This window comes from Neophocaena asiaeorientalis, unplaced genomic scaffold, assembly GCF_003031525.2.
Source record: "Neophocaena asiaeorientalis asiaeorientalis breed wild unplaced genomic scaffold, Neophocaena_asiaeorientalis_V1.1 scaffold78, whole genome shotgun sequence".
Taxonomy (NCBI): domain Eukaryota; kingdom Metazoa; phylum Chordata; class Mammalia; order Artiodactyla; family Phocoenidae; genus Neophocaena; species Neophocaena asiaeorientalis.
In genome coordinates, this window is record NW_020175018.1 from 16727612 (window position 1) to 16751699 (window position 24088).

Genomic DNA, 24088 nt, shown 5'->3' on the forward strand with positions numbered 1-24088 from the left:
CGTACCTGTAACTCCTGGCTCTGGTTGTAGAACTCCTCCCGGTCATGCTGAAGCTGTCTGATCTGGCTGTGGAGCTGGGTGACCACCGTGTCTCGCTGCTCCTGAAGCTGACTGTATCTGGCTTGTTCCTTCTGCAGACTAACCTTCCATATCTGGATGTCTTTCTCTTGTAACTTCAACTGGTCTTTCTAGCAGAGAACAAAGAGGCCATCATTTTAGCTGCCTTCCAGCATGGGCAGCGACCCTCAAGTTCAATGCATGCTGCAGACACTTCGTCTGAACAGGCACGAGCTAAGCACAGGCCCAGAATCTGACAGCTCACTGCTGTCTAACTTGGCTTTTGGGCAAGGGTTTCCAAATTCCACATTAGCCAATGGATCAAAAGTTGCTTAAAGGACTTTTCTCAGCGATCACCTTGCTCCTGATACTTTCAGAAGTCCTAAGCACCAGCAATGAAGTGCGTGCTGGTACCGGCCAAGGTCGCTAAAGTGAGCAACACTGACTGAAAGCTTACCTTGCACCAGCAATGCGCAAATGCTTACTGACGCGGTTTTTTTAACCACCACAGTTAGAAAGTAGATGCTGCTATTATTATTCTCATTTTACAGAATGGGTAACAGAGGCCTCCAGAGGCTAAATGACTTTCCTAAGGTAATGAGTGTTAGAGCCAAGGTCACTCTCCAGGTCTGACTGGCTTAACTGCCCTCCAAGTTTCTGCCATAAAACTGCTTCAGGAGAGCTGGTTTTACACTTGGAGAAATAAAATCACCTTTTGCCTCTGTTATCATCATAGCCAATTACAGACCAACAGACACACAAAAAATCACTTGTCCCCACGGGTTAGAAGAGCTGCAAGGGAATTCAGGGATGTGGCCGTTCACGTATTAGCCTCAGAGACTAAGTGACCTGCCCCAAGCCACACCAGCGGGCAGAGCCGGGATGGAGAGCTGCGGCCTCGACCCCCGCCCGGGCCCCGAGGCGCTCACCATGGCAGCGTTGTGCTCCTCCAGAGCGGCTGCCCTGGTCACCTTGCGCAGGAGCCGCCTGTTCCGAAGTGCGTGCTGCTGCCTCTTAAAACGCTCATAGAGTAACTGGTCGTGCAGTAAAAGCAACTGGTTACGGAGGGCGCGGGTCTCATCTGAGGGAGCGGAGCCTGATTGTAAAGCAGAGGGAGGGTGGCAGAGGTGCCTTTTACATAGCGTTCAGTCAAGCCCCAGCCAGTGGTTTGTTAGCTTAAGAAACACGATTCTTGAAGGAACAAAGTCACTCACTTTGCAAATGACCACCTGGTTTCCAGCCACAGTCACTCAATGGGGATGGGGGAGGGGCAGTACCTACTACCCATCTTCCTTTTAAAGGAACGCACAGGGGTACAATGTAGGATGGCTCTTTGAGAGCTCCAAGTGTTTTTCCCCACAAATCTGCTATCTATCTATCTATCTATCTATCTATGACTCCATTTCTTGCTTCTTGGTAGGCTATTGCTCAAGAACTGTCCCAGCACCACTCACTTCACTTGGATCTTTTCTAGGGAAGGCTGGCATGAGGCCTGCCTCTTTGCACTTCTGTTCTCAAGCACGTGGTACTTGCCACTTTTCAAAAATAGGAAATGCTGACTTTGCAACACGTGAGAGACTCTGTACCCAAGCAGATAACCCAGCTGGAGCAGTAGGGAAGGGGAGATGTTTCCTATAGGGCACCTCCTTCAAGGACAGAAAAGGCAACAAAGCAGGATCTCTATGGGCTGGATTTGGAGCTAAAGTAACAACTTTACCTCCGAAGTGGGTCCAGTCGACAGACTTGCTGGGTAAAGACAACCTAGGAAAAAAAAGTTTTTGAGTGACAAAGTTACAGATCTTACCTAGAAAAACTTAACTGGACTTTTAATTGCAGCAACATTAAGTCACTTCCTTGTGGTCACAAGTGCACAGGCATGAGAAAGTTTCAAACACAAAGCCCACCTGGGGTAAGAGGAGGGGCCTTATAGCTGATGGAACGGGCCCCCATTAAGCACCACCAAGTTTCCAGAGTGGAAAGGCCCTAACTCGGAGCTCATACTGTAGCCTCTGAATTTTGGTCAGCTCTCCGAGGCAACTGAGTGATCAAACACACTGAGAGCTGTTTTCAACCCTCTCTGTTGAGAAGCTAGTGTCACCCAAGGTTAAGGAAAAAGCAGGTAATTTACCTGAGTCTATTACACTAAACTTCATTCAAAAAGGGACCATAAACACTACAGCTATCTGTCAAATTCCACCTTAGGTTATCCTACAGAAGAAAAATTAAAACTAGCATTCCCTAAGAGCCTATTTAGAAATGGCATCACCGTGGACTAGTGATTCCCTTATTCTTTCTCTAGATCACCTTTAAAAGTGTAATAAAGAAGGGGTGAAAACAGTGCTCTCCGGCAGGTTCTTAACCCATGTGAGCAGGGGCAGGCCACCATGAACTTGCATTGAAATGCTGACGGTTTTTATCTTCCATCTAATGGACTATGTTACCAAAACAACAAATCTGCAGCTGGAGAAGGAGACTTGGTGACCACTATTTCTATATTATTTGAACACCATAACCTCATCCTCAAATTTTCAGAGGGCAAAGATGAAAGCGTTTGAGCTTCTTCACAGCACAGTGGCACAGAACAGCCCAAATATAAAAGATTCATTTTTAAATGGCCTGTAACCTAAGGAATTACCTGAGTTTAACGCGCCTGTGTGGAGGATACACACATTCATGTACATCAAAGGCAACAGGCTAGAAGGACGCCTGACAAAACAGCGAACCAACTGCCTCTGGTGAGCACAAGAGTAATTCCTGTTTCCAACCACCAGCTTCTTGTAGTTTATAATCAAACGGAACGTTTAAAGGAAAAGAGAACAGCGCTGCCGCGCCTCACCTGTTGAGCTCCTTGCTGTGCGCGTCTGCCCCTTGCTGTATCAGTCTGTCCAGCACTTCCATGGGGGAGGCAGAGGGCATGAAGTCCTCCTCCGTGTTCCCTTTTGCTTTCTTTAGCAGTCCCTCCGTCTTCTTGCTGACAAAATGACGGGCAGTCTTTGGCAGTGCCACCTCAAAAAGATGATCGTATGGGGGAGGCTGCCCACCGCCAAACCCCACTCCCCTCTGAGGTGGGATTTTAAAAGGGCTGGGAGTGAGGATGCTGCTCTCCAGAGAGGCCTGGCGCTCTCTGTCCCCGGCAGGGCTCTCCTCGGCGCCTCCGCAGGGCAGGTCTATGGGGGTAAAGGCTTGCTTTGGGGTGTCAGGCCCCAGCCTGTCCAGGGCGGAGTTCAGAGGCTCAGGGTTCGCACCGGTGCCCTGGGCACTGGAGACGGCTGAGTGGGTCTTCCGCGGGCAGCCCGGGAGACTGTCCCGGTAGAAGGGAGAGTCAAAGCCTCCGCGAGGAGCTAGGGGCTCGGCGTCGGCTGTTGTGATCTCGGAGAGTTCTTTAGATATTGCCGCTGCGAGCAGGGAGGGAGAGAAGAGACAGCACAGTCAACAGGCCAACCTGGGTAAGGCCAGGCAGTGTGGGGTTGCACGCTGCCCTGGGCCCCGCAGAGGGACAGATAAACAGTGGCCCCCCTTTACTGGGCACAGGACTCAGAATACAACTCCCATCTCCTCCCCCAAGAGAAGAGAAACCAAGCAAGCCTGCGTGTGTTGACGCTAAGTCCCAGTACTAGGGCAGAACGAGGGCTTTATCAACTCGCAGCAATCCCACACGAGCCCAGAATCCCGCACGTGTTACCTTCTTCTTTATCCTTTTCAATGCTATCTTCTTCAGAAGCCAGGCCACCTAAAAACCCTGGCAGGTCACTGAGAGCGACAGACCCTTTGCTCCCAGGCAGCTCTTCTGAAGAGAAACAAAGACAACGAAACACACTGGCCACCCCCGTCACTGTGAAAACTGCTTCCACTGTAACAGAATAGGCCTACTATGGTTCCTTCTGCTGAAGACAGAAAGCTACCACAGAAAGCCAAAATATTACAATAATCTAACTAAAGGTACCAAAAAATAATCCCACAGAAAATATAACTCTCCGTTCCTAACATCTCAGAGAACAGATAAAGCCACAGTTCAACCAGCTCAAAACACAGGCACTTAAAAGCTTTGGGGGCTGTTGTTATGAGGCTGGCTTTTCGAATTAATTATATGTTTCATTATCTCTGGGCTTCAGTGATTTGTGGTGTTCCAGAATTTCCCTGTTTCCACATATAACCCATCAAGAATCAAGCAAGGTCTACTGTTACCCAGAGATTTTACCTAATCCTCTGTCATTCGGAAGATGGTGTTGTCTATGTAGACAGGGCCTTGCAGAATCTGTTCTCTCTTCCTGAAAAGACAGGTACCATTTACATCACAAGGCAGAAATCTGTGTACATGTTCTCTAACATTAGAGAAACATCCTAAACACCTACAATTTTAGCATATTGTAGAGGAGTTTAAAGTTCAGCCCCACGGTTCTCAAACTGTTCGGTCTCAGGATGCCTTCCTATTCTTAGTAATTATTGAGAATCTCAAGGACTTTGTTTATGTGGTTATACCTATTGATAGTTATCATGTTACAAACTAAAACAGAATTTTAAAATTATTAATTCACTTAAAAATAACAAACCCAGGAATTCCCTGAAGGTCCAGTGGTTAGGACTCTGGCTTTCACTGCTGAGGGCGCGGGTTCAATCCCTGGTCAGGGAACTAAGATCCCGCAAGACGTGCGGCACGGCCGAAAAAAAAACGACCCAATACATGTAAACATAAATAACATTTTTATGATAAATAAAAATAAGTTTAGTGAGAAGCGTCAAGCTGTTTCACATTTTTGCAATCCCTTTCATATCTGGCTTAGGGGAAGAAAGCTGGGTTCTTATGTCTGCCTCTGCTCTGCTGCTAGGCTATTCTGGCTCAAGTGTATGAAGAAAACTCTAGGGCCCACAGATAAGTAGTTATAATAAGTAAGCAGACTGTTTAGATAACTGTGGATAGCCATCTTTGATACTACACTAAAACTTGACAAGGGGTGTTTCTTCAAGGTTAGCTACAGTGCAGAATCTGAAACCATGGCAATTCACTCTTCACACTGTGTCAAGATCCACTGGTCTGCCTTGTCCCCCAAATGCGTCTTTTACCTACGTGTGATTCTATAACATATACACTGGGCGTGTAGAATACTGGGTCACCAAGTTATGCAGATCTTCTAAGTGTGGCAACATTTCATTATACAATATCAAAAACTCAAATTATTAACGAAGCTTCCCAAGACTTTTCAATCTCATCATAAAAGACTTGGGGAAACTATTAAGCTCTTGGTGCCAGATATCAGTTTTTTAATATTCTAGTTTCACCTTTTTATCACTGGCAACAAATACCGTCAGTTGTTTATCTTGAAGTGACAGACCCAGTTTGTCATCTAAGAAGCTAACTGCCTGCCAGACACTCAGGTATGAATAACCATAGTTTGTCACCAGTTGTTCTTTCAAACAAAACTGCTGCTCCATGAAAAAAAAACAACTAGTTCAGCTCTTAACTCAAATAATGGCACAAGTGCTTGTGGTGGCCATCACACACTGGTACGCACTCAGGTGCTTGATGTCCATTTCCTACTTCATCACAAACAATATTAAACATATGCGTTCTTTCTATGGAATACTCAAGGTTTGTTTTGTTGTTGTTTCTTTTCTTCTGTTAAACTGAAAGAACACATCGAGGAAGAAGAATGCAATGCTTACTAGGAGAGTACGATTTATACTAAGGGGCCAGCCCTTTTACCCACCATTGTTTCTGTGCCTTGAGTATAAGTGCCAATGTGGTAAAAAGGGCGAATAACCACTTAGTATTACTAAGAAAGTAGTTCTGACCTGGCAGATGCCCTTAAAGCGTTTTGAGACCCCTGCAGTGCGCAGATCACACTCTGAGAGCTGCTGGTTAGTCTAATTTTTCTACCTCAACATAATAAAGGCCATATAGGGTTAGTCTATTCTGAATTGATCTGATTCAAACCCATTACATTTTAGGTCAAACTTCTATCTGGCATAACAGGCTTCACAAAGTGAGTTTTAAAAAACAAAGCATTTTGGAGCTTGGTTTTTCTCCTAGGTTCTTCAAGAAAGAAAACTTTTCATCATGCTTCATATGTTTTGTGTTTCCTGTTGCTTTCATATGGTCCCGCTTGAAAGCCTATAAGGGCTGTGGCCATGGCCTGCGGGAGTGAAATGTGCACGTAGTCGTCCGAATGGCAGGGTGGGGCTGGAGGAGGAGAGGTTGCAGGGGTTCCCAGAGGAGTTCCTTTTCTACCTGCTCAGAGACAAGAGCAGAATATACACACTTTGAGGAAGTAAAACAATTAGGAAAATTGCCAAAATTTTTTCCGCTTAACTATTACTGCAAAGAAAGCTGCTAGAGTTAACTTTCTGGGGATCTAGATCAGTCTTTTTTTTTTAGGTTCACTTTATGTGTTCTGAAAGCTCCAGGGGTTTGTATTGTCAAAAATAGGTTTACTACTACAAATGGCTCTCAAACTCACTATTAGATCTAAGAGATAGTTCCTTATCATAAAAGGCCGGCCCCAACCAACCAGTCAAATCTAACCTAAGACATACATACCCGCTGTACCAAAGACTTTACTGTAAGGGTGTGACAAATCAGGTGGGACATTTCCAGGAGAAGTTGGAGGAGTGGTCATCCCACAAACCACAGATGGGCTCCAAAGAGTAGCCTAGAAGTTAATAAGGCAGGTCAGCGATGAGGAACGAATAGCTATGCTTCCCGAGGTTTAAGTCCATGATCAATGATCTTAAACTTAGCCTTTCAACTGGAATAAGGCATCTTATTAAAGCCTTATCAAGAGACACATTACATTTTGTAAGTCTAGACTCCAAGAGAAACCCAAGTGGCAACAGTAACTTTTCTTGCAAATGTCATGCATCCTTAAAAACTAACTCCTGAAATGAGCAGTGAGAGATTTTCCCAACCATAGGCTAAATCCTGACCCAAATGGTCAGCTTCACCAGCAAGCAGAGAAGAAAGCAGGCACACTATTTGACACCATACTTGTGGCGGCTCAGTTAACAGCCGTGTCGACAGGGAACTCAGAGTCTGAGGTAGCTGCCCTGGCGTGTTTAACAACATCAGCCGAGAAGTGGAGTGAGGGGTAGAAGTAGCATTGCCTACAACGGAAGGGAAAGAACACAGGGGGTCAGTGTGTGGCTTCAGATTATTCTGATAAAGAATTACGGTCCTCGAGACCATTTGATCATTTAAAAGCCTCTTTAAATACCCTTTGGAAATAAAGTTTAGTACGGTTTGATGTCTAGTTAAGCTTTAGGATAACTTGAAAAAGCACAACCTGTATGACAACTTCGCTGGGTGCTACCTATAGATAAGCCTAGACTTTTACATGAATCCAGTTCTGAACTGTCCAGGTTCATTCAAAACTGTGTCAATGTGACAGCCCAGAGGGCCTCACTAAAAGTGTCTGAAAAAATCTAAGATTCCTTTATGAGCTGGAGCCTAGAAGCCAAATCCTTTAATCCATTTTCTTTGTTAAGTGTTGACACACCCCAAGTCTGTTGACATACTATCAAGAAGGAGATCAAGGACATGGGACTGTAAATTAAACTTAGGGGAAAATGGAGGCAAATTCAAATTTTAAATATTTGGGAAACAGTTCCTAGGAGCTGACCTAAATCTTATTCTAGGAAAGGGAAAAAAACTCAACAAAAATAAACAATGCTTTCTAGAGACGAAGTTGTAAAGCAGATAAGTACCAAAGTCACTTTTTACCATAGCTATTCTGTGTGTCAACATAAGAGCTGGCGGTGACATCGGCTGAACGATGAGGAAAACGGGCTGAGATTTGGTGAGACACAGAATAGCCATCTTCATATGAGGCTTCTGTAGGGTCCAGAGAGATTTTGGCACATTCTATGACAACATCATGTGTTTCTAATCTCTTCCACCTGTGAAAGTCAAGAAGTGCATGTTATAATCCAGCTATTCAAACCATCAAACACTGAAGAGTGCTAACTCAGTGCCAGCCACTGAACTATGGCTAGCAAAGAACAGGCAGAACCGTGCCAGCCCACGTACTAATCAGCACTATGATATAAAGAACTAGCCATTCGTTTTACAAACCTATACCCTCCCTATTTAAAATGGTTATATCAAGGTATCAGAAACTAGTCCGAAACAAAAATTCCATCAACCAAAGACCAGGCATAGCCTCAGAAGAGAACACAAACTATGCAGAGCAGCCACCAGGGGCAACTCTCCTTTGGCACAAAGGTAATCAAACAAGAGGGGGACCTGGAAACTGCCAGGTAGCTGAGGCTGACTTAAGGTCTCCTATCAAAGCCTCAGGACTCTAATCCATCCCTAGACCAGAAATACAATGCAGCCAGTCTCAAACTGAGAGAAAGCCCATGAGGATATCTGAAGAATTGTCTAAAGAGTCCTGTTATGTGATCCAGAGTTCCACTTCTAAGAATTTAGCCTATGGAAATAGACACACATCAAGATGGACAACACTCTGCGTAGCTTGTAATAGAAAGAAGAAAGGTCCAGCCAAAGAGGAAGATTCTACAGAAGAAAAATTATTACACCACCGTGAAAAAGCATGCTTTCAGCAGATCAATGGTTGCCAGGAGTGAGAGAGGAGACTGAACACCCCTCAAAGGGCATGAAGGAACTTTCTGGGCAGCTTCCAATTTTAGCTGCTTCCAGCTGAATTGTTACCCTACCTCCATATTTCTATGCTTCAAATTTCCTGATGTCTGAATTTTTAGACATCAACTATTTTTTAAAATTAATTAATTAATTTATTTTTTGGCTGTGTTGGGTCTTCCTTGCTGCACGCAGGCTTTCTCTAGTTGCGGCGAGCTGGGGTTACTCTTCGTTGCGGTGCAAGGGCTGCTCGTTGTGGCGGCTTCTCGTTGCGGAGCACGGGCTCTAGGCATGCAGGCTTCAGTAGTTGTGGCACGCGGGCTCAGCAGCTGTGGCTCGCGGGCTCTAGAGCGCAGGCTCAGTAGTTGTGGCACACGGGCTTAGCTGCTCCGCAGCATGTGGGATCTTTCCGGACCAGGGCTCGAACCCGTGTCCCCTAGTGTTGGGAGGTGGATTCTTAACCACTGCACCACTAGGGATGTCCCAAGACATCAACTATTAAGGTCCTTATGGTAGGAGAGGATTTAGGTCACTTCTGTATATCCTTTTCCCTTCTCCCCAGTGCTCTCAAAACAGTGTATCATTGTTTTGTTGTTTCAAAATTGATTTTGAACAATTCATTATAATGACTAGATAAGCACCACTCATGGCTGAGCCAAAGAATATACTGCAGTATTTCCTCTGCTGCTCAATCTAGTCTCTCCTGGAGTTTGAATGCTGTTGCTCCTTTTCCTCAGTCTTCTAATGTGTCTATTACTAATCCTTCCTAATGTGGCTCTAGCAGTTCTGAAATAATGCCTAATATAATTTGTTCATAATGAAATGCAAATAGTCTACCAGGATTATTCACCCTCTCCTAAAGAGCTCCCTGCTGGAGCCCTCCCTCTCCCACTGGTTGTTCTCAGCACTGCTGTGTTATACCAAGACTTCCCTTGACCAAGACCCTAAGTCAGGTCCCCCATTTCGTGAACTCTGTGTCTTCCTCGATTCTACTCTCGTTTTGGTGGAAGACATGCTCCAGTGGTTCACTGAGGAAGGGTACATGTGAGGTAAATTTGAGTCCTTGCATGTCTAAAAATGTCTCATACTTGATAGGCAGTTTGGTTGGGTATAGAATTCTAAGCTGATAACCTTTTTTCTCTCAATTTTGAAGGTGTTTCAGAAGCTAACCTCATTCTGACTTCTGATCTTTATAGTTTTGGTTTTTTCTCTCTGAAAGATTTATCCCTGGTGTACTGAAATTTCACAGTATTGAGGCTTAGTAGGATTCTTTTTCATTGACTGTGCTGGGAGCTAGATAAGCACCTTCAATCTGGAAACTCACGTCCTTCAATTCTTGTATTTTCTTGTATCATTTGTACTTGTATTGGAAATTTTCTTCTGTTATTTCTTTCACAATTTCTTCCCCCACCAAAGTTTTCTCCTCCCCTTTAAAGACTTCTTTACTAGACTTCCTGGACTGATTATTTTAAATTTCTTCTTTCATTTTACTCATCTCTAGCCTTTGATTCTGCTTTCTGAGATATTCTCAACTGTACCTTTCAATTCTTTTACTGCAATGTTTATTTTGGCTATCATTTTTCATTTTCAACAGTGCTTTCTTTAGTCTCTGACTGTGCCCTTCTGTGGCATCGTGACCTTTATCTGTGCACAAATGCTTCCTCTCTGTAGCTACTGTAGATGTTTTCTTCTGCTCTCTGTATTATCATTGTTTCTAGCTCCTTTTTCTTCTCTTTACATTGGTCTCTTATCTTTGGTGTTAGAATTTCCTTCAAAGGCCAGATGACCCATCTATCCAAGGTGAAGGAGGCTCTGTAGGTTGATCCAGGAGGCTTCCGAGTTAACACAGATTGGACATACACATCCAATCGTAGACTCTCCCCAAACCCCACCAAGCCTAGAGTAAAGATTCCTTTGTTTCCTTTTAAATATAAACCCACAAGAAAGAGAAGAATGAGAAAACAGAGAACAGCACCACATGTTTTTGAAACTAGAAAGCAGATAGGCAAGTGGTGACTGACTCAGTGAATCCAGGAAAGCAGAATCCTAAGCTGCCAATGTTTCAAAGCTAAAAGTCAACCTGATTTATACTGAGGAACCCTTAAAAAGCTAAAGAATTTGTATACGTCGAGTACTTCTGTATACCTGTACTTCTGGAGATGAGTGACAGGTAGGCGAGGGCAGCTAAAATCAGTAAGACAGGGTAAAATCTACCGAGGAGCAGTTAGAGCCCTGACACTCTGACTCTACACTCCCACTTTTCTCACCAGAAATCCAGATTATTCTCTGAGGAGGTTAAACAGAGAGTATCGGGACTGAGGTACTCCAGAAATGGTTGAGGGCACAAGTACTATTCAAACAAGAGGATTAAGTGAGCATGTACATTCTGAATGCCAAGACCACTAACCTCTCCCCACCAAGCAGCCTCTTCCCTCTAGGAGTAGCCAAATCCTGGCCAGATTAGACATCAGAAGACCCTTTCCTGAAAAAGTCCGACCAGCTCAAATGGAAACCAATACTGACATCAGCATCTCCAACAGATGCTCAGATCGACCTACAAGTGAACAAGCCCCATCCCTGTGAGCAAAGCTTTTTAGTCTCCTCACCCAGATATAAACCAATCTCTGCAGAAAGCCTCAAATTTTTAAAAAGAATAACAAAAGAGCAGTTTAAAGGAAACAGATTATGTAGGGAAAAGAAAACCTTAAAAAAACACCTATCAATCTTATCGAAGACATGAGAGACTGCATCCATGAAATAAAAACAGGCTACTATAAAAAAGGAGCATTCAGAGAACTAAAAAGAGCTCTTAGGTACTGAAAACATGGCAGAAATGAAACTATAATAGAAAGATTAAGAGCTAAAGACAAGGAAATCTTTAGGAATATTTCCTAAAGAGAAGAGGAGAGCAAAGAAAAGCAGAGAACTGCTCCAGAAGTCCCAAGCAGAATACTAAGAGTTCCAGAAAGAAAGACAGAGACAGTCAAGGAAAAGAAATCAAGCACAAATAATTAAAGAAAATTTCCTAGAATTTAAAGATAGGAACTTCCAGATTGGACAATGAGAACACATTCATATCAAGGGACATCACTAGGAAATTTCAGAATATTACAAGAACAACCAGAAGACAGTAAACACAGATGATCAGAAATCAAAATGTCTTTTGATTTCAATGGCAGCATTGGAGGCAAGGCAGCAATGGAATAATGCCTTCAAATTGCTGAATGAGAATGACTCCCAATCTAGAAATCTATACCCACATAGAAAATGACATCCTTTCTCTAAAAGCTACTAGAAGATATATTCCATGAATGTAAGAGTGACCCAAAAAAGAAGGCATGAGATACAGGAAATGGGAGAACCTGCACAGGAGAGAGGCACAGAGAAGCCCCAGGAGAACAAGATGACAGCTGTGTACGAGGCACAGAAGACAACCTGGTCAGATCAGAACAGACATGCCAAGAGACAAGCGTGTTGCAGGCCATCTCTAAGGTTTCTGCTGCCACCATACCCTCTTTGTAACTGAGGGACAGAGTGTCTAGGTGACAATAACTTGTTGGTACTGAGCTTGTCTTGTTATGCACTAATGAAGTTCCTACTCTCCCTTCTCTGCCAGGATCAGCTGAGGACATTCATTTCATCCCACAGAATGATTCCGCTCTGATCTATTCCTGGAAGCAGCCACAGTGAGTTCAGGAGCACAAACAGAGCAGTCCCCTCCCTCTGCCATATTTCGGCAGCACGTCCAGCCCCTGGCCCTCATTATCTGGCCTCGCCAGATGCCCTGATTGGGGAAGCCTTATGTTTCCCAGGACTTGTTCATGACTTTGCCCACCGACTTCCCTGGAAGGGACTCCTGTAAACTCTCAAGGAAGGGGACACCCAACCAAGACTCAGACACTCAGTTCCTCCTCTCGCCTCCTGGGAACCTTCACCTCATGATGACAAGATGGCCTTTTCCAAGGCCAGACTTTGCTTCCTAATTAGCTTTTCAAAATGAAACAATACATTGTGGTCAAACTATAAAGAAAAGAAAGAGAATGATTAAAATAAAAGCAAGAATAGTAGGTGCCTCTGAGGTGAGACATGGAACAGGGAGAAAGATGGCTGCAATTGCGGAGGTTAATGTCCCATTTTTTTCAGCCAAGTGGTAGCTACACAAGTATCCATGTGTTATTACTAAACTTTTCTTACACATTTGCTATGTTTCTCTACATATATCTCACAGCAAGTTGCTTTAACCTGAGGTTCGTGTGGCAGAAGGAGGGCTCGTAGAGAAGTGAAATTTGCTGAAGGGGGATCATGCAGTGAGCCACCTTTCCCAGTGGGAGATCCTCCAATGTCAATACCCGTGGACCCCTTGTCCCCCAGAAGGCTTCAATCCCCAGCCTGGGGAGCATGAGGCTGGCAGCCAGCCAGAGAGAAGCGGCGGGGAGGGGCTGAGCCTCTCACAGCTCAGTGTGTAGGATTTCACCCTGGTCCCCCCTTTCCAGTCATGACTCAGCTCCACCCTCCATCATGCTTGGCGTCCTCAAATCAGGAGCCTTGCAGGCTCCACTTCCCCAGAGAAGGAACCTGGGCACTTCTGCCAAGCCCCGTGGAGGATGGCAGTCGCTTGGCTAAGCAGGACAGAGAAAGGGACCCGGGGAGCCCGGCCACTCAACGTCCAGACTCTCCACAGTGCACTTGGTTCCAACCACACACCTCAGCGCCCGCCTTGCACAATCACACTGGGCTGCGAGCCTTTCTGGGGTTCTGCGGCATGGGCACCTGCACTGCAACCTCCTCCATCCTGTCTGTGGGGAATACGCTTTAGACTCACGCGTACAAAGTTATTTTACTGTAAAAGTCCATATGGACTTCTATGGAATGATTCCATAAACAGAAGAACATGCTTCCCCAACAACACCTCAGAAGGGACATCTCCGAGGTCACATTTTCAATTTCTTAAGTGAGCCTATAAAATTCTGTGTCACTAGTTCAGTTTCTGTACCTTCGAGGGTCCAGTTCATGGTCCTTGGATCCAGTCACTAATTCTGGGTGAATTCGCACATGCTCCATCATTGGCTAGAAGAGTTTGGGTTGACAAGTTATAAAAGGCTTAACTTTCTATGGTATTTCTACACAATGAAATATTATTTGACAATAAAAAGGAATGAAGTACTGATACATGCCACAACATGGATGAATCCCGAAACATTATGTTAAGTGAAAGAAGCCATTAACAAAAGACCACATATTATATCATTCCATATAAATGAAATGTTCAGGACAGGCAAGTCCTATAAAGGCAAAAAACAGATCAGTGGTTACCAGGGCTGGGGGCGGTAGGCAGCACAGGGAGAAGGCTGAATTTCTTTTCAAATTTCCCTGTCTATCATTTAATACAAAAGTTATAAATGCAGCCTATCTACACAGTTGCTATGTAGCAAATAAATGAGTTTTTGCTACTTACCTTGACCACCTCTTCAAAAGTCTCCAGGTTCTCCTTCATACTGTAGTGAGAACGTAGGAAGGAGACAAAGTTGCAAGGGTACATCCCATACAGGCGATGGAAGAGAGCGTAAACGCTGGCGTGGAGGTGGACGAGATAGATTTCCGTTACGTGGCCTGAAAAAGAAAACATTGAAAGGAGTCACCGAGCTGAACACAAGACTGATGTGTGTGAAACAGACACGAGCACAGGGCTGCCAGCGTGACTCTGCGTACGTGTGCTCCTACCCTGCTCCAAAGACAGTTAAGTAAGTAAGAGCGGTTTTCTAAAATCCAAATCTGAACACACGGGACACCCCTGTTTGAAACCCATCAGTGGCTCCCCATGGCCTCTGGATAAACTCCCATCTACTTAGAGTGACCCATAAAGGCTCACACTGATCTAATCTCTGCGCTCCTCTCCAGTCACCCCTAAAATAGGACCCCAGACATTCTCATAATACTGAACCGCCTTTACAACGGTACTCGTTGAAATCTGTAATCATACTTCTCCACGGCCCTACTCAGTACACGTCTCTTGAGAACAGCACTGACTCACTCACCTCTGTACTCTTAGTGCCTCGCACTGGGCTTGATGCGTGAGAGGCGTTCATATATTTGTGGAACGAGTGTGTGAGAATGTTCTAAAATCAGTTTGTAGTCTTAGCTCTGCAGATTTGTAACTATAGAGTGAAAAACTACCACCCAGAAATTAGCTTAAAGAGCTAAGAGTGGGAAAATTAGAAAATTTAATTCACCTAGCGTTACCTAGCCCCTATGGAAAACCCCAAGTCCACAGTGTACATAAAGCTCCTCTAAATTAATGGACATCCCCAGGAAAAGCCTACGAGACAAGCCGGCAGCATATGCGCCTCAGGCTTGCCACTTAATCCTGCACAGGAAGCCAGAGTATTCCAATTCCCCGGGCTGACACATTTCATTCTCTCAACACGAATATCTCATGCTGGGATGACCAAAGGATTCCAAATTTTGCGTGTTTATATAGCTTCTGAATCATTTTGATAGAGCTGTACTACCTGTCGATATGGAAACAAAACCCCACTGTACTGGAAACTAGAACACTAATTAGGACGAGCTGCATTCTCTCTGCTCCTTCCACATTCACGATGGACAAGTTCTCTGAACCTGCAGCTTGTGTTCTGTCACTACAGACCAGCAGAGGAAGACAAAGATGTACCACAAGCTTAGTCCTATACTGCTATGACACAGATTGAAGTTATTTTTCAGTTTATTGAAAATCAGGAAGTTGTACCTACCACTCAGTTTCTCTGACAACTAATCCTTCTAAGCCAACAATATAAGGAAGGTATCTCAACAGTCGTGCTGCTTCTTTTTTTTTTTTTTTAATTTGTTGGCTGTGCCACACGGCATGCGGGATCTTTGTTCCTTGTTCCCTGACCAGGGATCGAACCTGCACCCCTTGCACTGGAAGCATGGAGTCTTAACCACTGGACCACCAGTCAAGTCCCAACAGTCATGCTTCTTATTTGTGCCTCTGGTGGACGTACCTGAGGTATTTCCTCATCTGGCTGGTGACAACCAGCCATTTCAGCTCTAGAATGCTACAAGTCCTTCCCTTCCAGCACATGACCTGTTAATCAATCATGAAAGCACTCACTTGGTGGGGCATGACAGGTATAGAAGAAGATCTTTACCTGGTTTCTTCAGGCACCATGACGAAAGACGGCCAAAAATATCAAAGAAATCACGAAGGTGCTGCTTCCCCGACTGTGGAATCATCGGTAGCACGGTTACCAACACTAAGGCCCCTGTTGTGAGGACAATGGCGTCCGTGTCCACCTGCAGGAGGGACGGTCAAGAAAGAGGAAACACCTGTCAGGTGCAGCATTAGAATCCGCACTCTTGGAGGTTCTAACACCAAGGGGTCACAGGTTGGACGCCCAGCACAGACTCATCCTCCTACCCCTAAGGGTGGGGGCACAACACTGAAACAGACGCCACCAAAAGCCACTGGGGACCAGCCCGGCCATGCTAAGTCTGCAGGGACCACGCTGACGCACCAAACTCATCTGGGGTAGGGGCCTGAGCGGGGCGTGTGGGGACACCCAAACCCAGAGACTTAGGATGTGCTATTTATAGCCCCTGGAGGGAAGCACAAGAAGCTGCTTTTTAACAGAACAAAAGAACACTGCTATTCTTGTTCATTCAACCAAATCATAAGATACTTACTTTTTAAAAGTCAATTAAAAAGAACCTTATACATTGACAAGTCATTCACTATTTTCAAAGGATTACAACAGAAGTATAATTTAATAAGAAATTAGTATAGCACTAACAAGTCTACTTAATGGCTCACCTTCACAGCAATATTTAGAGACCAGCAAATAAAAGAAGATATGGTGACCTCTGACCATGTCTACAGTTTAAATATCAAGTCATATAAATTTAGACTAATTGAAGACACTTAATAACCAATGAATAATGAATCAACTCAGACTAGCTACAGCAGCTCACATGATCCATAATTAAATTATGAATGTTTGCCAAGTAACTGGAATTCAGATTGAAGAAACAAGATATTAATCAAAAGACTACCATGCAGGCTAAGACATTCATTATTCCTACTAAAAAAGGAATCTATGAGTCTGGAAATAAAGTTTTAAATATATTTAGCTTTTACAGCAAGCACCAAGCCATTTGTTGTGGCGGATATCTAGTAGGAAGAACGTACAATACTCGTAGGAGAATCAAGAATCTATAATGAGTTTGGGTAAAAAGGACTAACCCTAATTTTGGTTAACAAAACATTCTTACTGAAGGTTTGAATAACAGTCCGTAAGTAATTTTCAAGGCTTATCTTTTTGGAAAAGATAAGTATTTTGCAATCTGAACTAAACAGCGTGCCTCAAAATGGGATTATATTCTCGTCGATCCATTCACTTAAAAAAATTGTTAAAATTGTTCCTGCTTTTCCTTAACATTAAATGCACATTCTTATGATACCCTACCAATGTGACTCCTTGAGATCCACCTCTAGGGAGATTAAAACAGTTACCCTTGTTGGCAGAGACAAAAATCAATTTGCACGGTGCTGTGTCAGATGACTCCAAAGGCACTGCCATTCTGGCACAAACACTACTGGATATTTTCATGTCATATCTCTGTGAGGTACAGGTAGTTCATATTAACCACGTTTCCTTATTTTATAGATAGGAAACAAGTCCAGGAACTAAAACAGACTAAGCAAATAACGCTGAGTATTTCAGCAAACCACGGTCAAAACTAAAAGCACAAAGTTCTACTTAGGTTTTGACTCCCTCTGTAGAAAAACACACTACGGTTAGTGCAAAAACGTAGAATGCAACTCAGCTGCAACCAGAACATGCTCCTCAATAGCTGAAAGAGCCTCTCAGCCATCTTTCTATTAGCCAGGAGAGAACTTAGAAATGGGGGTTCCCCCAAGACAAACCAGTATGTTTTCAACGGAGGAAAGGCTAGACAACGATGAAATCAAAAAGGGCTGGAACGGCGTAATGTCAACCAATCTGACCGAAATGTTACCACATTTGCTTGGGCCAAACATATTGCAATAGTCACAGTGATGCACTGAGAGCTTACTAAGCACCAATCTTGGACTACGTTACATTCGAGAAAAACCAAATGTCCGGAAGTTTTCAAGCTCTCAAAGTTAACATCTAGCTTGCTTGCTTTAAGGTACTCAGAATTTCAGAAATTATATTCACAAAGCTATTTCATTCAAATCCTTACAAACACTGTACCTTGAGACATTTTAGTAAAGAAGGCAAAAGAGGTGCTTGAGAGAGCTTATGCTTCCAAGACGGCTGCAGCCTCACAACGTGGCCCAGTAACGAGAGGGTGGATAACCGAGAGGCGGCTTTGCCCACGTATTCATTCATTTTGTCCAAGAGGTGCTGAAAATGCACAAGAACAAGAGAAATATATCTCAATAAAGCTGGGAAAAATCAAGGGAAACGCACATATGAATGTATGAAGTTCACACAAGGAGAGGCAGCAGTGATACAGCCCAGTCTCTCAAGTCTTCCCTTTGATGTAAAGAAAGGCTCATGCAGGTAGAGATCAAATTCAAGATTTTTTAAAACCATGCTAGCAAACAACACACTGTTGCATTTGGCCTGAGAGAGGGAAGCCAGTTTGCAACTTCTGAAAGAGGATCCCACAATACAGGTCTATAAGCCGGGGGGAGACTCCTTCATAGGCCCTCTTTCCGTAATACATATAGGCCACTTCTTATAATAACCAATGTTATAATAAGCCTGTGGTAGGTTGTTGAAGCTTCACGGAATCCTGCTGGAAGCAGTTACTTATTGCTCCCATAGCCCAGCCTACATGGATTTGGCCCCAGATATAAATCAGGTAGTAGTAGAAGTTAAAATTCAGCCCAGAGTTCTACTTAGGTTACAAAACCCAAGATGTACTGTAAAAGGCAGACAATGGCAAGGCCTTCAAATCCCAGCAAAGTAAATCACTAACACATACAAACTCAAGACGTACCAAAATCTGTAATTGCAATGCTTTGTTAGCTATTTACCATCAACAAAAATAAAAACAAAACATGAAGGAGTCTTCCAAGTGCCTGGTGCTGTGAAACAGCACCAGTCAATTAGCCCCATTAGTTGCCCACACTTACAGATTCTGCCATATTGATTAAAAGTCTGAAAATTCTACTCAGAGCATGGGTTTAAAGATGGGTGCCTTATGGATCAAACTGTCACTGCACAATTATAGTTTAGGACTACAGGATTTCTTTAAGCAGGAAGAGCCTTAAAAGCCTCTTGAATATGTTGTATTTTGAAAACTTTTCAGGAAACATAGGTCCTGACAATTGTTTTTATATGTAGTTATAATCTGGGAGCAGTATCATCAATGGCACGCATAAGCTGAAGGAGTGACACTGCCACACCACTCACAGAAAATGTATCAAATCTCTACCATTAGTTCCAGCAGTTACCTTATCATGTGGCTCTTGCAAGGTAGTCAGGATGTGCAATACAGGCTGAGAATTGGTTTCCAGGTAATAATCCACCAAGGTGTTCACAAGCATCGGACCACGGTCTAAAGAAAGAAAAGGGCAGTTTATAATAATTTCCTTTAACGTTCTAAAGTTACCTCAAATAGTTGCCTGTCACGAAATCCAGAAAACGTTTGTGTGCTACCCAAAGTTATATGAAGTGTTGTATTTCTGCTTCCTTAAATGAATTTAGGTTTAACAATAGGATAATACCAAGTTTATTTGCCTAAATAGCCGTAAGAGCACATGAAATACTATCTTCTTTTTTTTTTTATATTAACTTATTTATGTATTTGTCTGCATCGGGTCTTAGTTGTGGCATGTGGGACCTTTCACTGTGGCGCACGGGCTCTCTAGTTGTGGCGCGCAGGCTCAGTAGTTGCGGAGCACAGGCTTAGTTGCCCCGAGGCATGTGGGATCTTAGTTCCCCAACCAGGGATCGAACCCGCGTCCCCTGCACTGGAAGGTGGATCCTTAACCACTGGACCACCAGGGAAGTCCCCTATCTTCTTTTTTTCTTGCTTTTTTAATTACAAAAATAATTCATGTCTTTTGTTAACAATTCAAGTTATACGAAAGTACATAACATGCAAGTGAACATCTTCCTCACCACCTGCCTCCCAACCCACTCTCCAGAGACAAACACCCTTGGGTTTGGTTCATGTCCTTTCAAAACTTTTCACACTTGTACAATCACACACACCTAGGCCCCATGTCCATATACCCATGGTCTGTGTATGTGTGTTTTTTCCACTCAGCAAGGTGTTGTAGACACCTTTCCATGACAGCATCTATGACCTACTTCATTCTCTTTACTGAGCTCCTTGTTCTCCACTGCATGGCTCTACGTAATTAATTTAACCATTCACCTGCTGAAGGATACTTAGGTTTTCCCAAGTTTCCACTACATTTCATTCAAGGCTATAATGAAATACAGATTCTTGTAAGTCTGTAAGCCAAATGGCACATGCTTTTAAGTTGATGACAGATACTCCAAAAGGGCAGAGCACCCATGTACTCGCCTGCTAACAGTGCCCATTTCTATGACCAATATTTGATTCCTGCCAACCTGGTAAGGAGGAAAGGGTACTGTTTAAATTTATATTTCTCTGATAAAAAGAGAGGTTAAGCATGTTTCATATTAAAAATTACATGTGATTTACAGATGAAATGATATACCTGGGATTTGCTTTAAAATACCTGGGTGGGGGGAAGTCAGGGAGGTAAGATGAAACAGGAGAGGCTGGAGTTCATTATGTGACTCTTACTTCTATGTTTGTGTGTATATTTGAGTATTTGCACAACTAAAAGCTTGAAACACATGTAGAATGCAGAATGAATCCACCGATGTACGCTTTTCCTTGGTGGTTTTAAAGACTCTCTTTAGAAGATGAAAACCAAAATTTATCAGTGGGATTCTAGTCACCTCTAGGTCAATCCCGTCTGATTAGCAGATAAGCTAACCAGGGTACGATTCTGCTTACCAGAATTGAGGTTCTCTTTAAAGACAGCTGTTACATCATCACGCACACTCAGCATGGGGGAATCCAACATGGAGAGGAGCTCCCCAATATTTGCTTGTTGGGCCATTATCTTACACGAATGCGCTGTGCTGGGTCCAGGATGTGTGTTAAAGACTTTGAAGGCTCTTCATTGGTGCCACTACCAGACTGAAAAGAAGAAGAGGAATGGTGTAACAAAATGGCCCCATTTTTCCCCACAAAAAACTACCTGCCAGACAAACTGAGCATATATTCGAAGCAGTGAAAAGTTTGTCCAGAACTTTGCTGATAAAAGAAGCTAGGGCGTGTAAATAATTTTGTCCTTGACAAATTTATGAAGAGGAGTTCTAGGGAATGCAACAGAGAGAAACCTAAAAAAAAAAAAAACCAATACCAGTTGGAATCATCACAGCAACTTAATAATGGGACTAAATCTAAGTTTTATTCCTACTCTAAGTCTATCTTGGGTTTTGGCTAAGCCTATGTTTATGTTTCAAATCAGTGATCTAAAGAGTAGATGAACTATTTTCAGAAAAAGAACTGAAAGCATGCTATCTTCTTCTTGACAACCCCATCAGAGTCTAGAAGTTAGTATGGCCAGTTAGGTCACAAGTGCGTAAACCTCATTTGAACCAGGGATGGTTCCTCTACTTTTAGTGTACGCGCCTCACCCCAGACATCTACCACACACTCAAATGCTGCTAGTTACAGGGAAGTAGGCATGAACGGGGGAAGCCTGCACCTTCAAAAACTCAGTCCTTTATGGCAGTGGAGCAGTCACCTTATCTTTATAGAGAAAAAGCAGCTCATTCTCCAGTGTCACTATACACATTTACAATTATTCATTTCTCCCCACTATGGTCCCTAAAGCTATATTTTCAAAACCAAGTAAAGACAGCTACCATTTATTAGACAGGCACTGCACACCTTTCACAAACATCATCAAATACACTCCTTATGTAACTACAGTATGACTGGCTCTTTTGTCCCCATTTTACAGGGAGAGGAACAAAGATCAACCCCATTTGCTTACGGTCAAAAAGCTAGCAGGAGGCAAAGCCAGGGAGAACTGAAATTTGAGCCGAAATCTGCTTCACTCAAAGCACTGAGCCCATACATGTGACATTAAACTAACTTGTGGTTTTGATCCTCACAGCAACTGTGAGGTAAGCAGATATTATCCTTATTTTACAAATGAGAATATGGATACTCAAAAAGGATAAATAATTTTGCCAAGGTCACATAGTAAAGCAGAACTTAGATGCCTCAGCTCCCAGGCCAACAATTGTATACATTACTTGCAGTCACATCAAAATATATTCTTATTTTCTATTTGCTTGTCTTTGGGTAAGCTAAAGTAGCAGTTCTCAGGCTTCAGTGTGTATCAAAACCACCTCGGATCTAACTTCCTGGGCCCATTCCAGAACTGAATTGTGGGCTTAGGAATATGCATTTTAATAAGCACCCCAGAATAATTCTTATATGGGTGATAAATCAGCCGCATTTGAGAAACACCACGCTAAGGAAAAACTCCGCTAAAGAGTTAAGCTCCTACAAGGATGCCAAATTTAAATTAGCAATGACCCCTGAAACTGGCGAGTATTAACTTACTATCATCTATGCTCTGGTTTAATTACAACCTGGTGATATTCACTGATTTTGCTCTTGGTGAATCAGAAATTCATTAGCCAGAAAAATCAATTAAAATGTATAAATGTATTTTTGATAGAAAATCCTGATGTAGAAAGTATGATGTAGGAATATAATACAAATTTATATTTACATAAATATAAATCTTACAGGTAAATCATAAAGGAAGTCAATTTCAAAGGACTCAGAAATGTGAGACCATAACTGGTAAGATTTTATTGTAAAAGTTCAAAGCTGAAAACAATAAAATTTCACCTTATTGTGAGATGGATTAAATTAAATTTACAAGTGAAGATAATACCAACCTGTCAGGGTTTATTGTTCACCAAGAGGATTAAATGACATAACGTGTATCACACAGTTAGCACAGCACCCGGCACAGATAGACACTCACTGAGTAGTACTCACATATTATCAGAAAGAATACTGGTAAAAATCTTTGGGCCACCACTTTCAAGATGACTGGAATAGCACATTTATCTAGCTAGCCTCCGCATTCATTTTTACTTCAGGTAAATCACAAATGATTCTCAGGCTTAAAAGTAATTTGTCCCTAAGTTTCGTTTTGTTCCAATAAAACTGCTACTTACCCAGTCTCAGGCTAGTGAGACTCCGCGTTTGTCTTTTGTATATTCAGAAGACAGTAATGTCAGAGCTGTTCCTCCAAATGCAGGCAGCCCAGAGCAGAGTGCCATGAGCTCAAATCTAAACAAAGATGGCGCCCATCCAGTCACCTTGGCGATACTCAGGGCTGACCGTCATGGGTCACCTAGCTTGTTTTTCAGATTGTAAATGTAATTTAGGTATAAAAGTCTGATTTATGGAGCCTACTCTTTCCAAATGCTTTATAGAAAGCAAAAATAAGGTTTTATTCTAACATACATTAGTATCTATTTTTGGCAACAAGCTTTTATTGCTCTTCTCTCCAGTTCTAAAATTCTACCTTTTAACCGTATTTTTTAAACCTCAGAAAAAATATAAATCATGGGCTTTGTGTGGGATTCTTCATTTAAGTGCCTCAAGTTCAAGGATTTTTGACATTCTAAAAAGCCCTCACGGGAGTTCAATCATAAGCTTTTGGAATTAGCTCCATGATTGGAATATCTCCCCTTTTAAACTTATTCAAATATTTCTTGAGGGACTGAGTGCAGGATGCTAAGTAGGGAAGACAGACTGAGCAAGTGCAATGACAACTATATGTACACGAGCAGGAAATGGACATGATTTAGTGAGTACACAAAGGAGGGAAGGGACCAGCTTCACCTGGATGGGGTGGGAATGGGTGAGTTGCACACATGTTAAACACACTTTACAGCCTAGAGAAGATAAGGGGAAAGTCCCTGAGAGGGTAGCACCACAGGCACATGAAGCATCCACTTCAGCCATGAAAGTCTCTCTTCCATCTTGGAGGTAACCAAGTATAGAAAATAGACAGGAGAAGCCAGAAGTCAATATTTAGTTAATACATTTCTGTACCCTACACACCAAAGCAACATTCCATTTAGTTTAATATTATCTTTGGACCTTCCCTGGTGGCGCAGTGGTTGGGAGTCCGCCTGCCGATACAGGGGACACGGGTTCGTGGCCCGGTCCGGGAAGATCCCACGAGATGATGCTAGTTACATTAGGGAGCCATGACTTCCAACGCCCGCCCCGCCCCCACCCCAAGACCTGTCACTCTGATAGTCTCCTGGACCTCAGTAAAAGGCGTGGTCGTCAGTCTCTAGCAAATGTCTAGGTGACATCCGTGCTCTTCCACCACTCGTACCCTCACATCTAATC

The 24088-nt window shown here is 43.2% G+C and overlaps 1 protein-coding gene across 6 annotated transcripts in view; it reads right to left on the minus strand.

Annotated features, from left to right (window-relative positions):
- TSC1 (TSC complex subunit 1) overlaps positions 1–24088 on the minus strand; it is a 48567-nt gene that overhangs the window by 11441 nt on the left and 13038 nt on the right. For 4 of the 6 annotated variants that reach the window (XR_003005601.1, XM_024762380.1, XM_024762382.1 and 1 more), the window contains 17 exons: positions 20639–20824; positions 19095–19198; positions 17884–18036; positions 15799–15943; positions 14106–14260; positions 13644–13717; positions 7772–7947; positions 7040–7155; positions 6593–6704; positions 6173–6283; positions 5294–5299; positions 4256–4327; positions 3740–3844; positions 2894–3452; positions 1775–1818; positions 987–1153; positions 6–188 (listed from right to left, as the gene is read on the minus strand). Coding sequence is in view for 5 of the 6 variants with exons in the window: in XM_024762380.1 (XP_024618148.1) it covers positions 6–188; positions 987–1153; positions 1775–1818; positions 2894–3452; positions 3740–3844; positions 4256–4327; positions 5294–5299; positions 6173–6283; positions 6593–6704; positions 7040–7155; positions 7772–7947; positions 13644–13717; positions 14106–14260; positions 15799–15943; positions 17884–18036; positions 19095–19198; positions 20639–20744 (2388 nt within the window). In the remaining variant the exon portion in view is untranslated. The remainder of the gene's footprint in view (positions 1–5; positions 189–986; positions 1154–1774; positions 1819–2893; positions 3453–3739; positions 3845–4255; positions 4328–5293; positions 5300–6172; positions 6284–6592; positions 6705–7039; positions 7156–7771; positions 7948–13643; positions 13718–14105; positions 14261–15798; positions 15944–17883; positions 18037–19094; positions 19199–20638; positions 20825–24088) is intronic. The other 2 variants (XM_024762383.1, XM_024762384.1) reach the window with 2 other exon arrangements.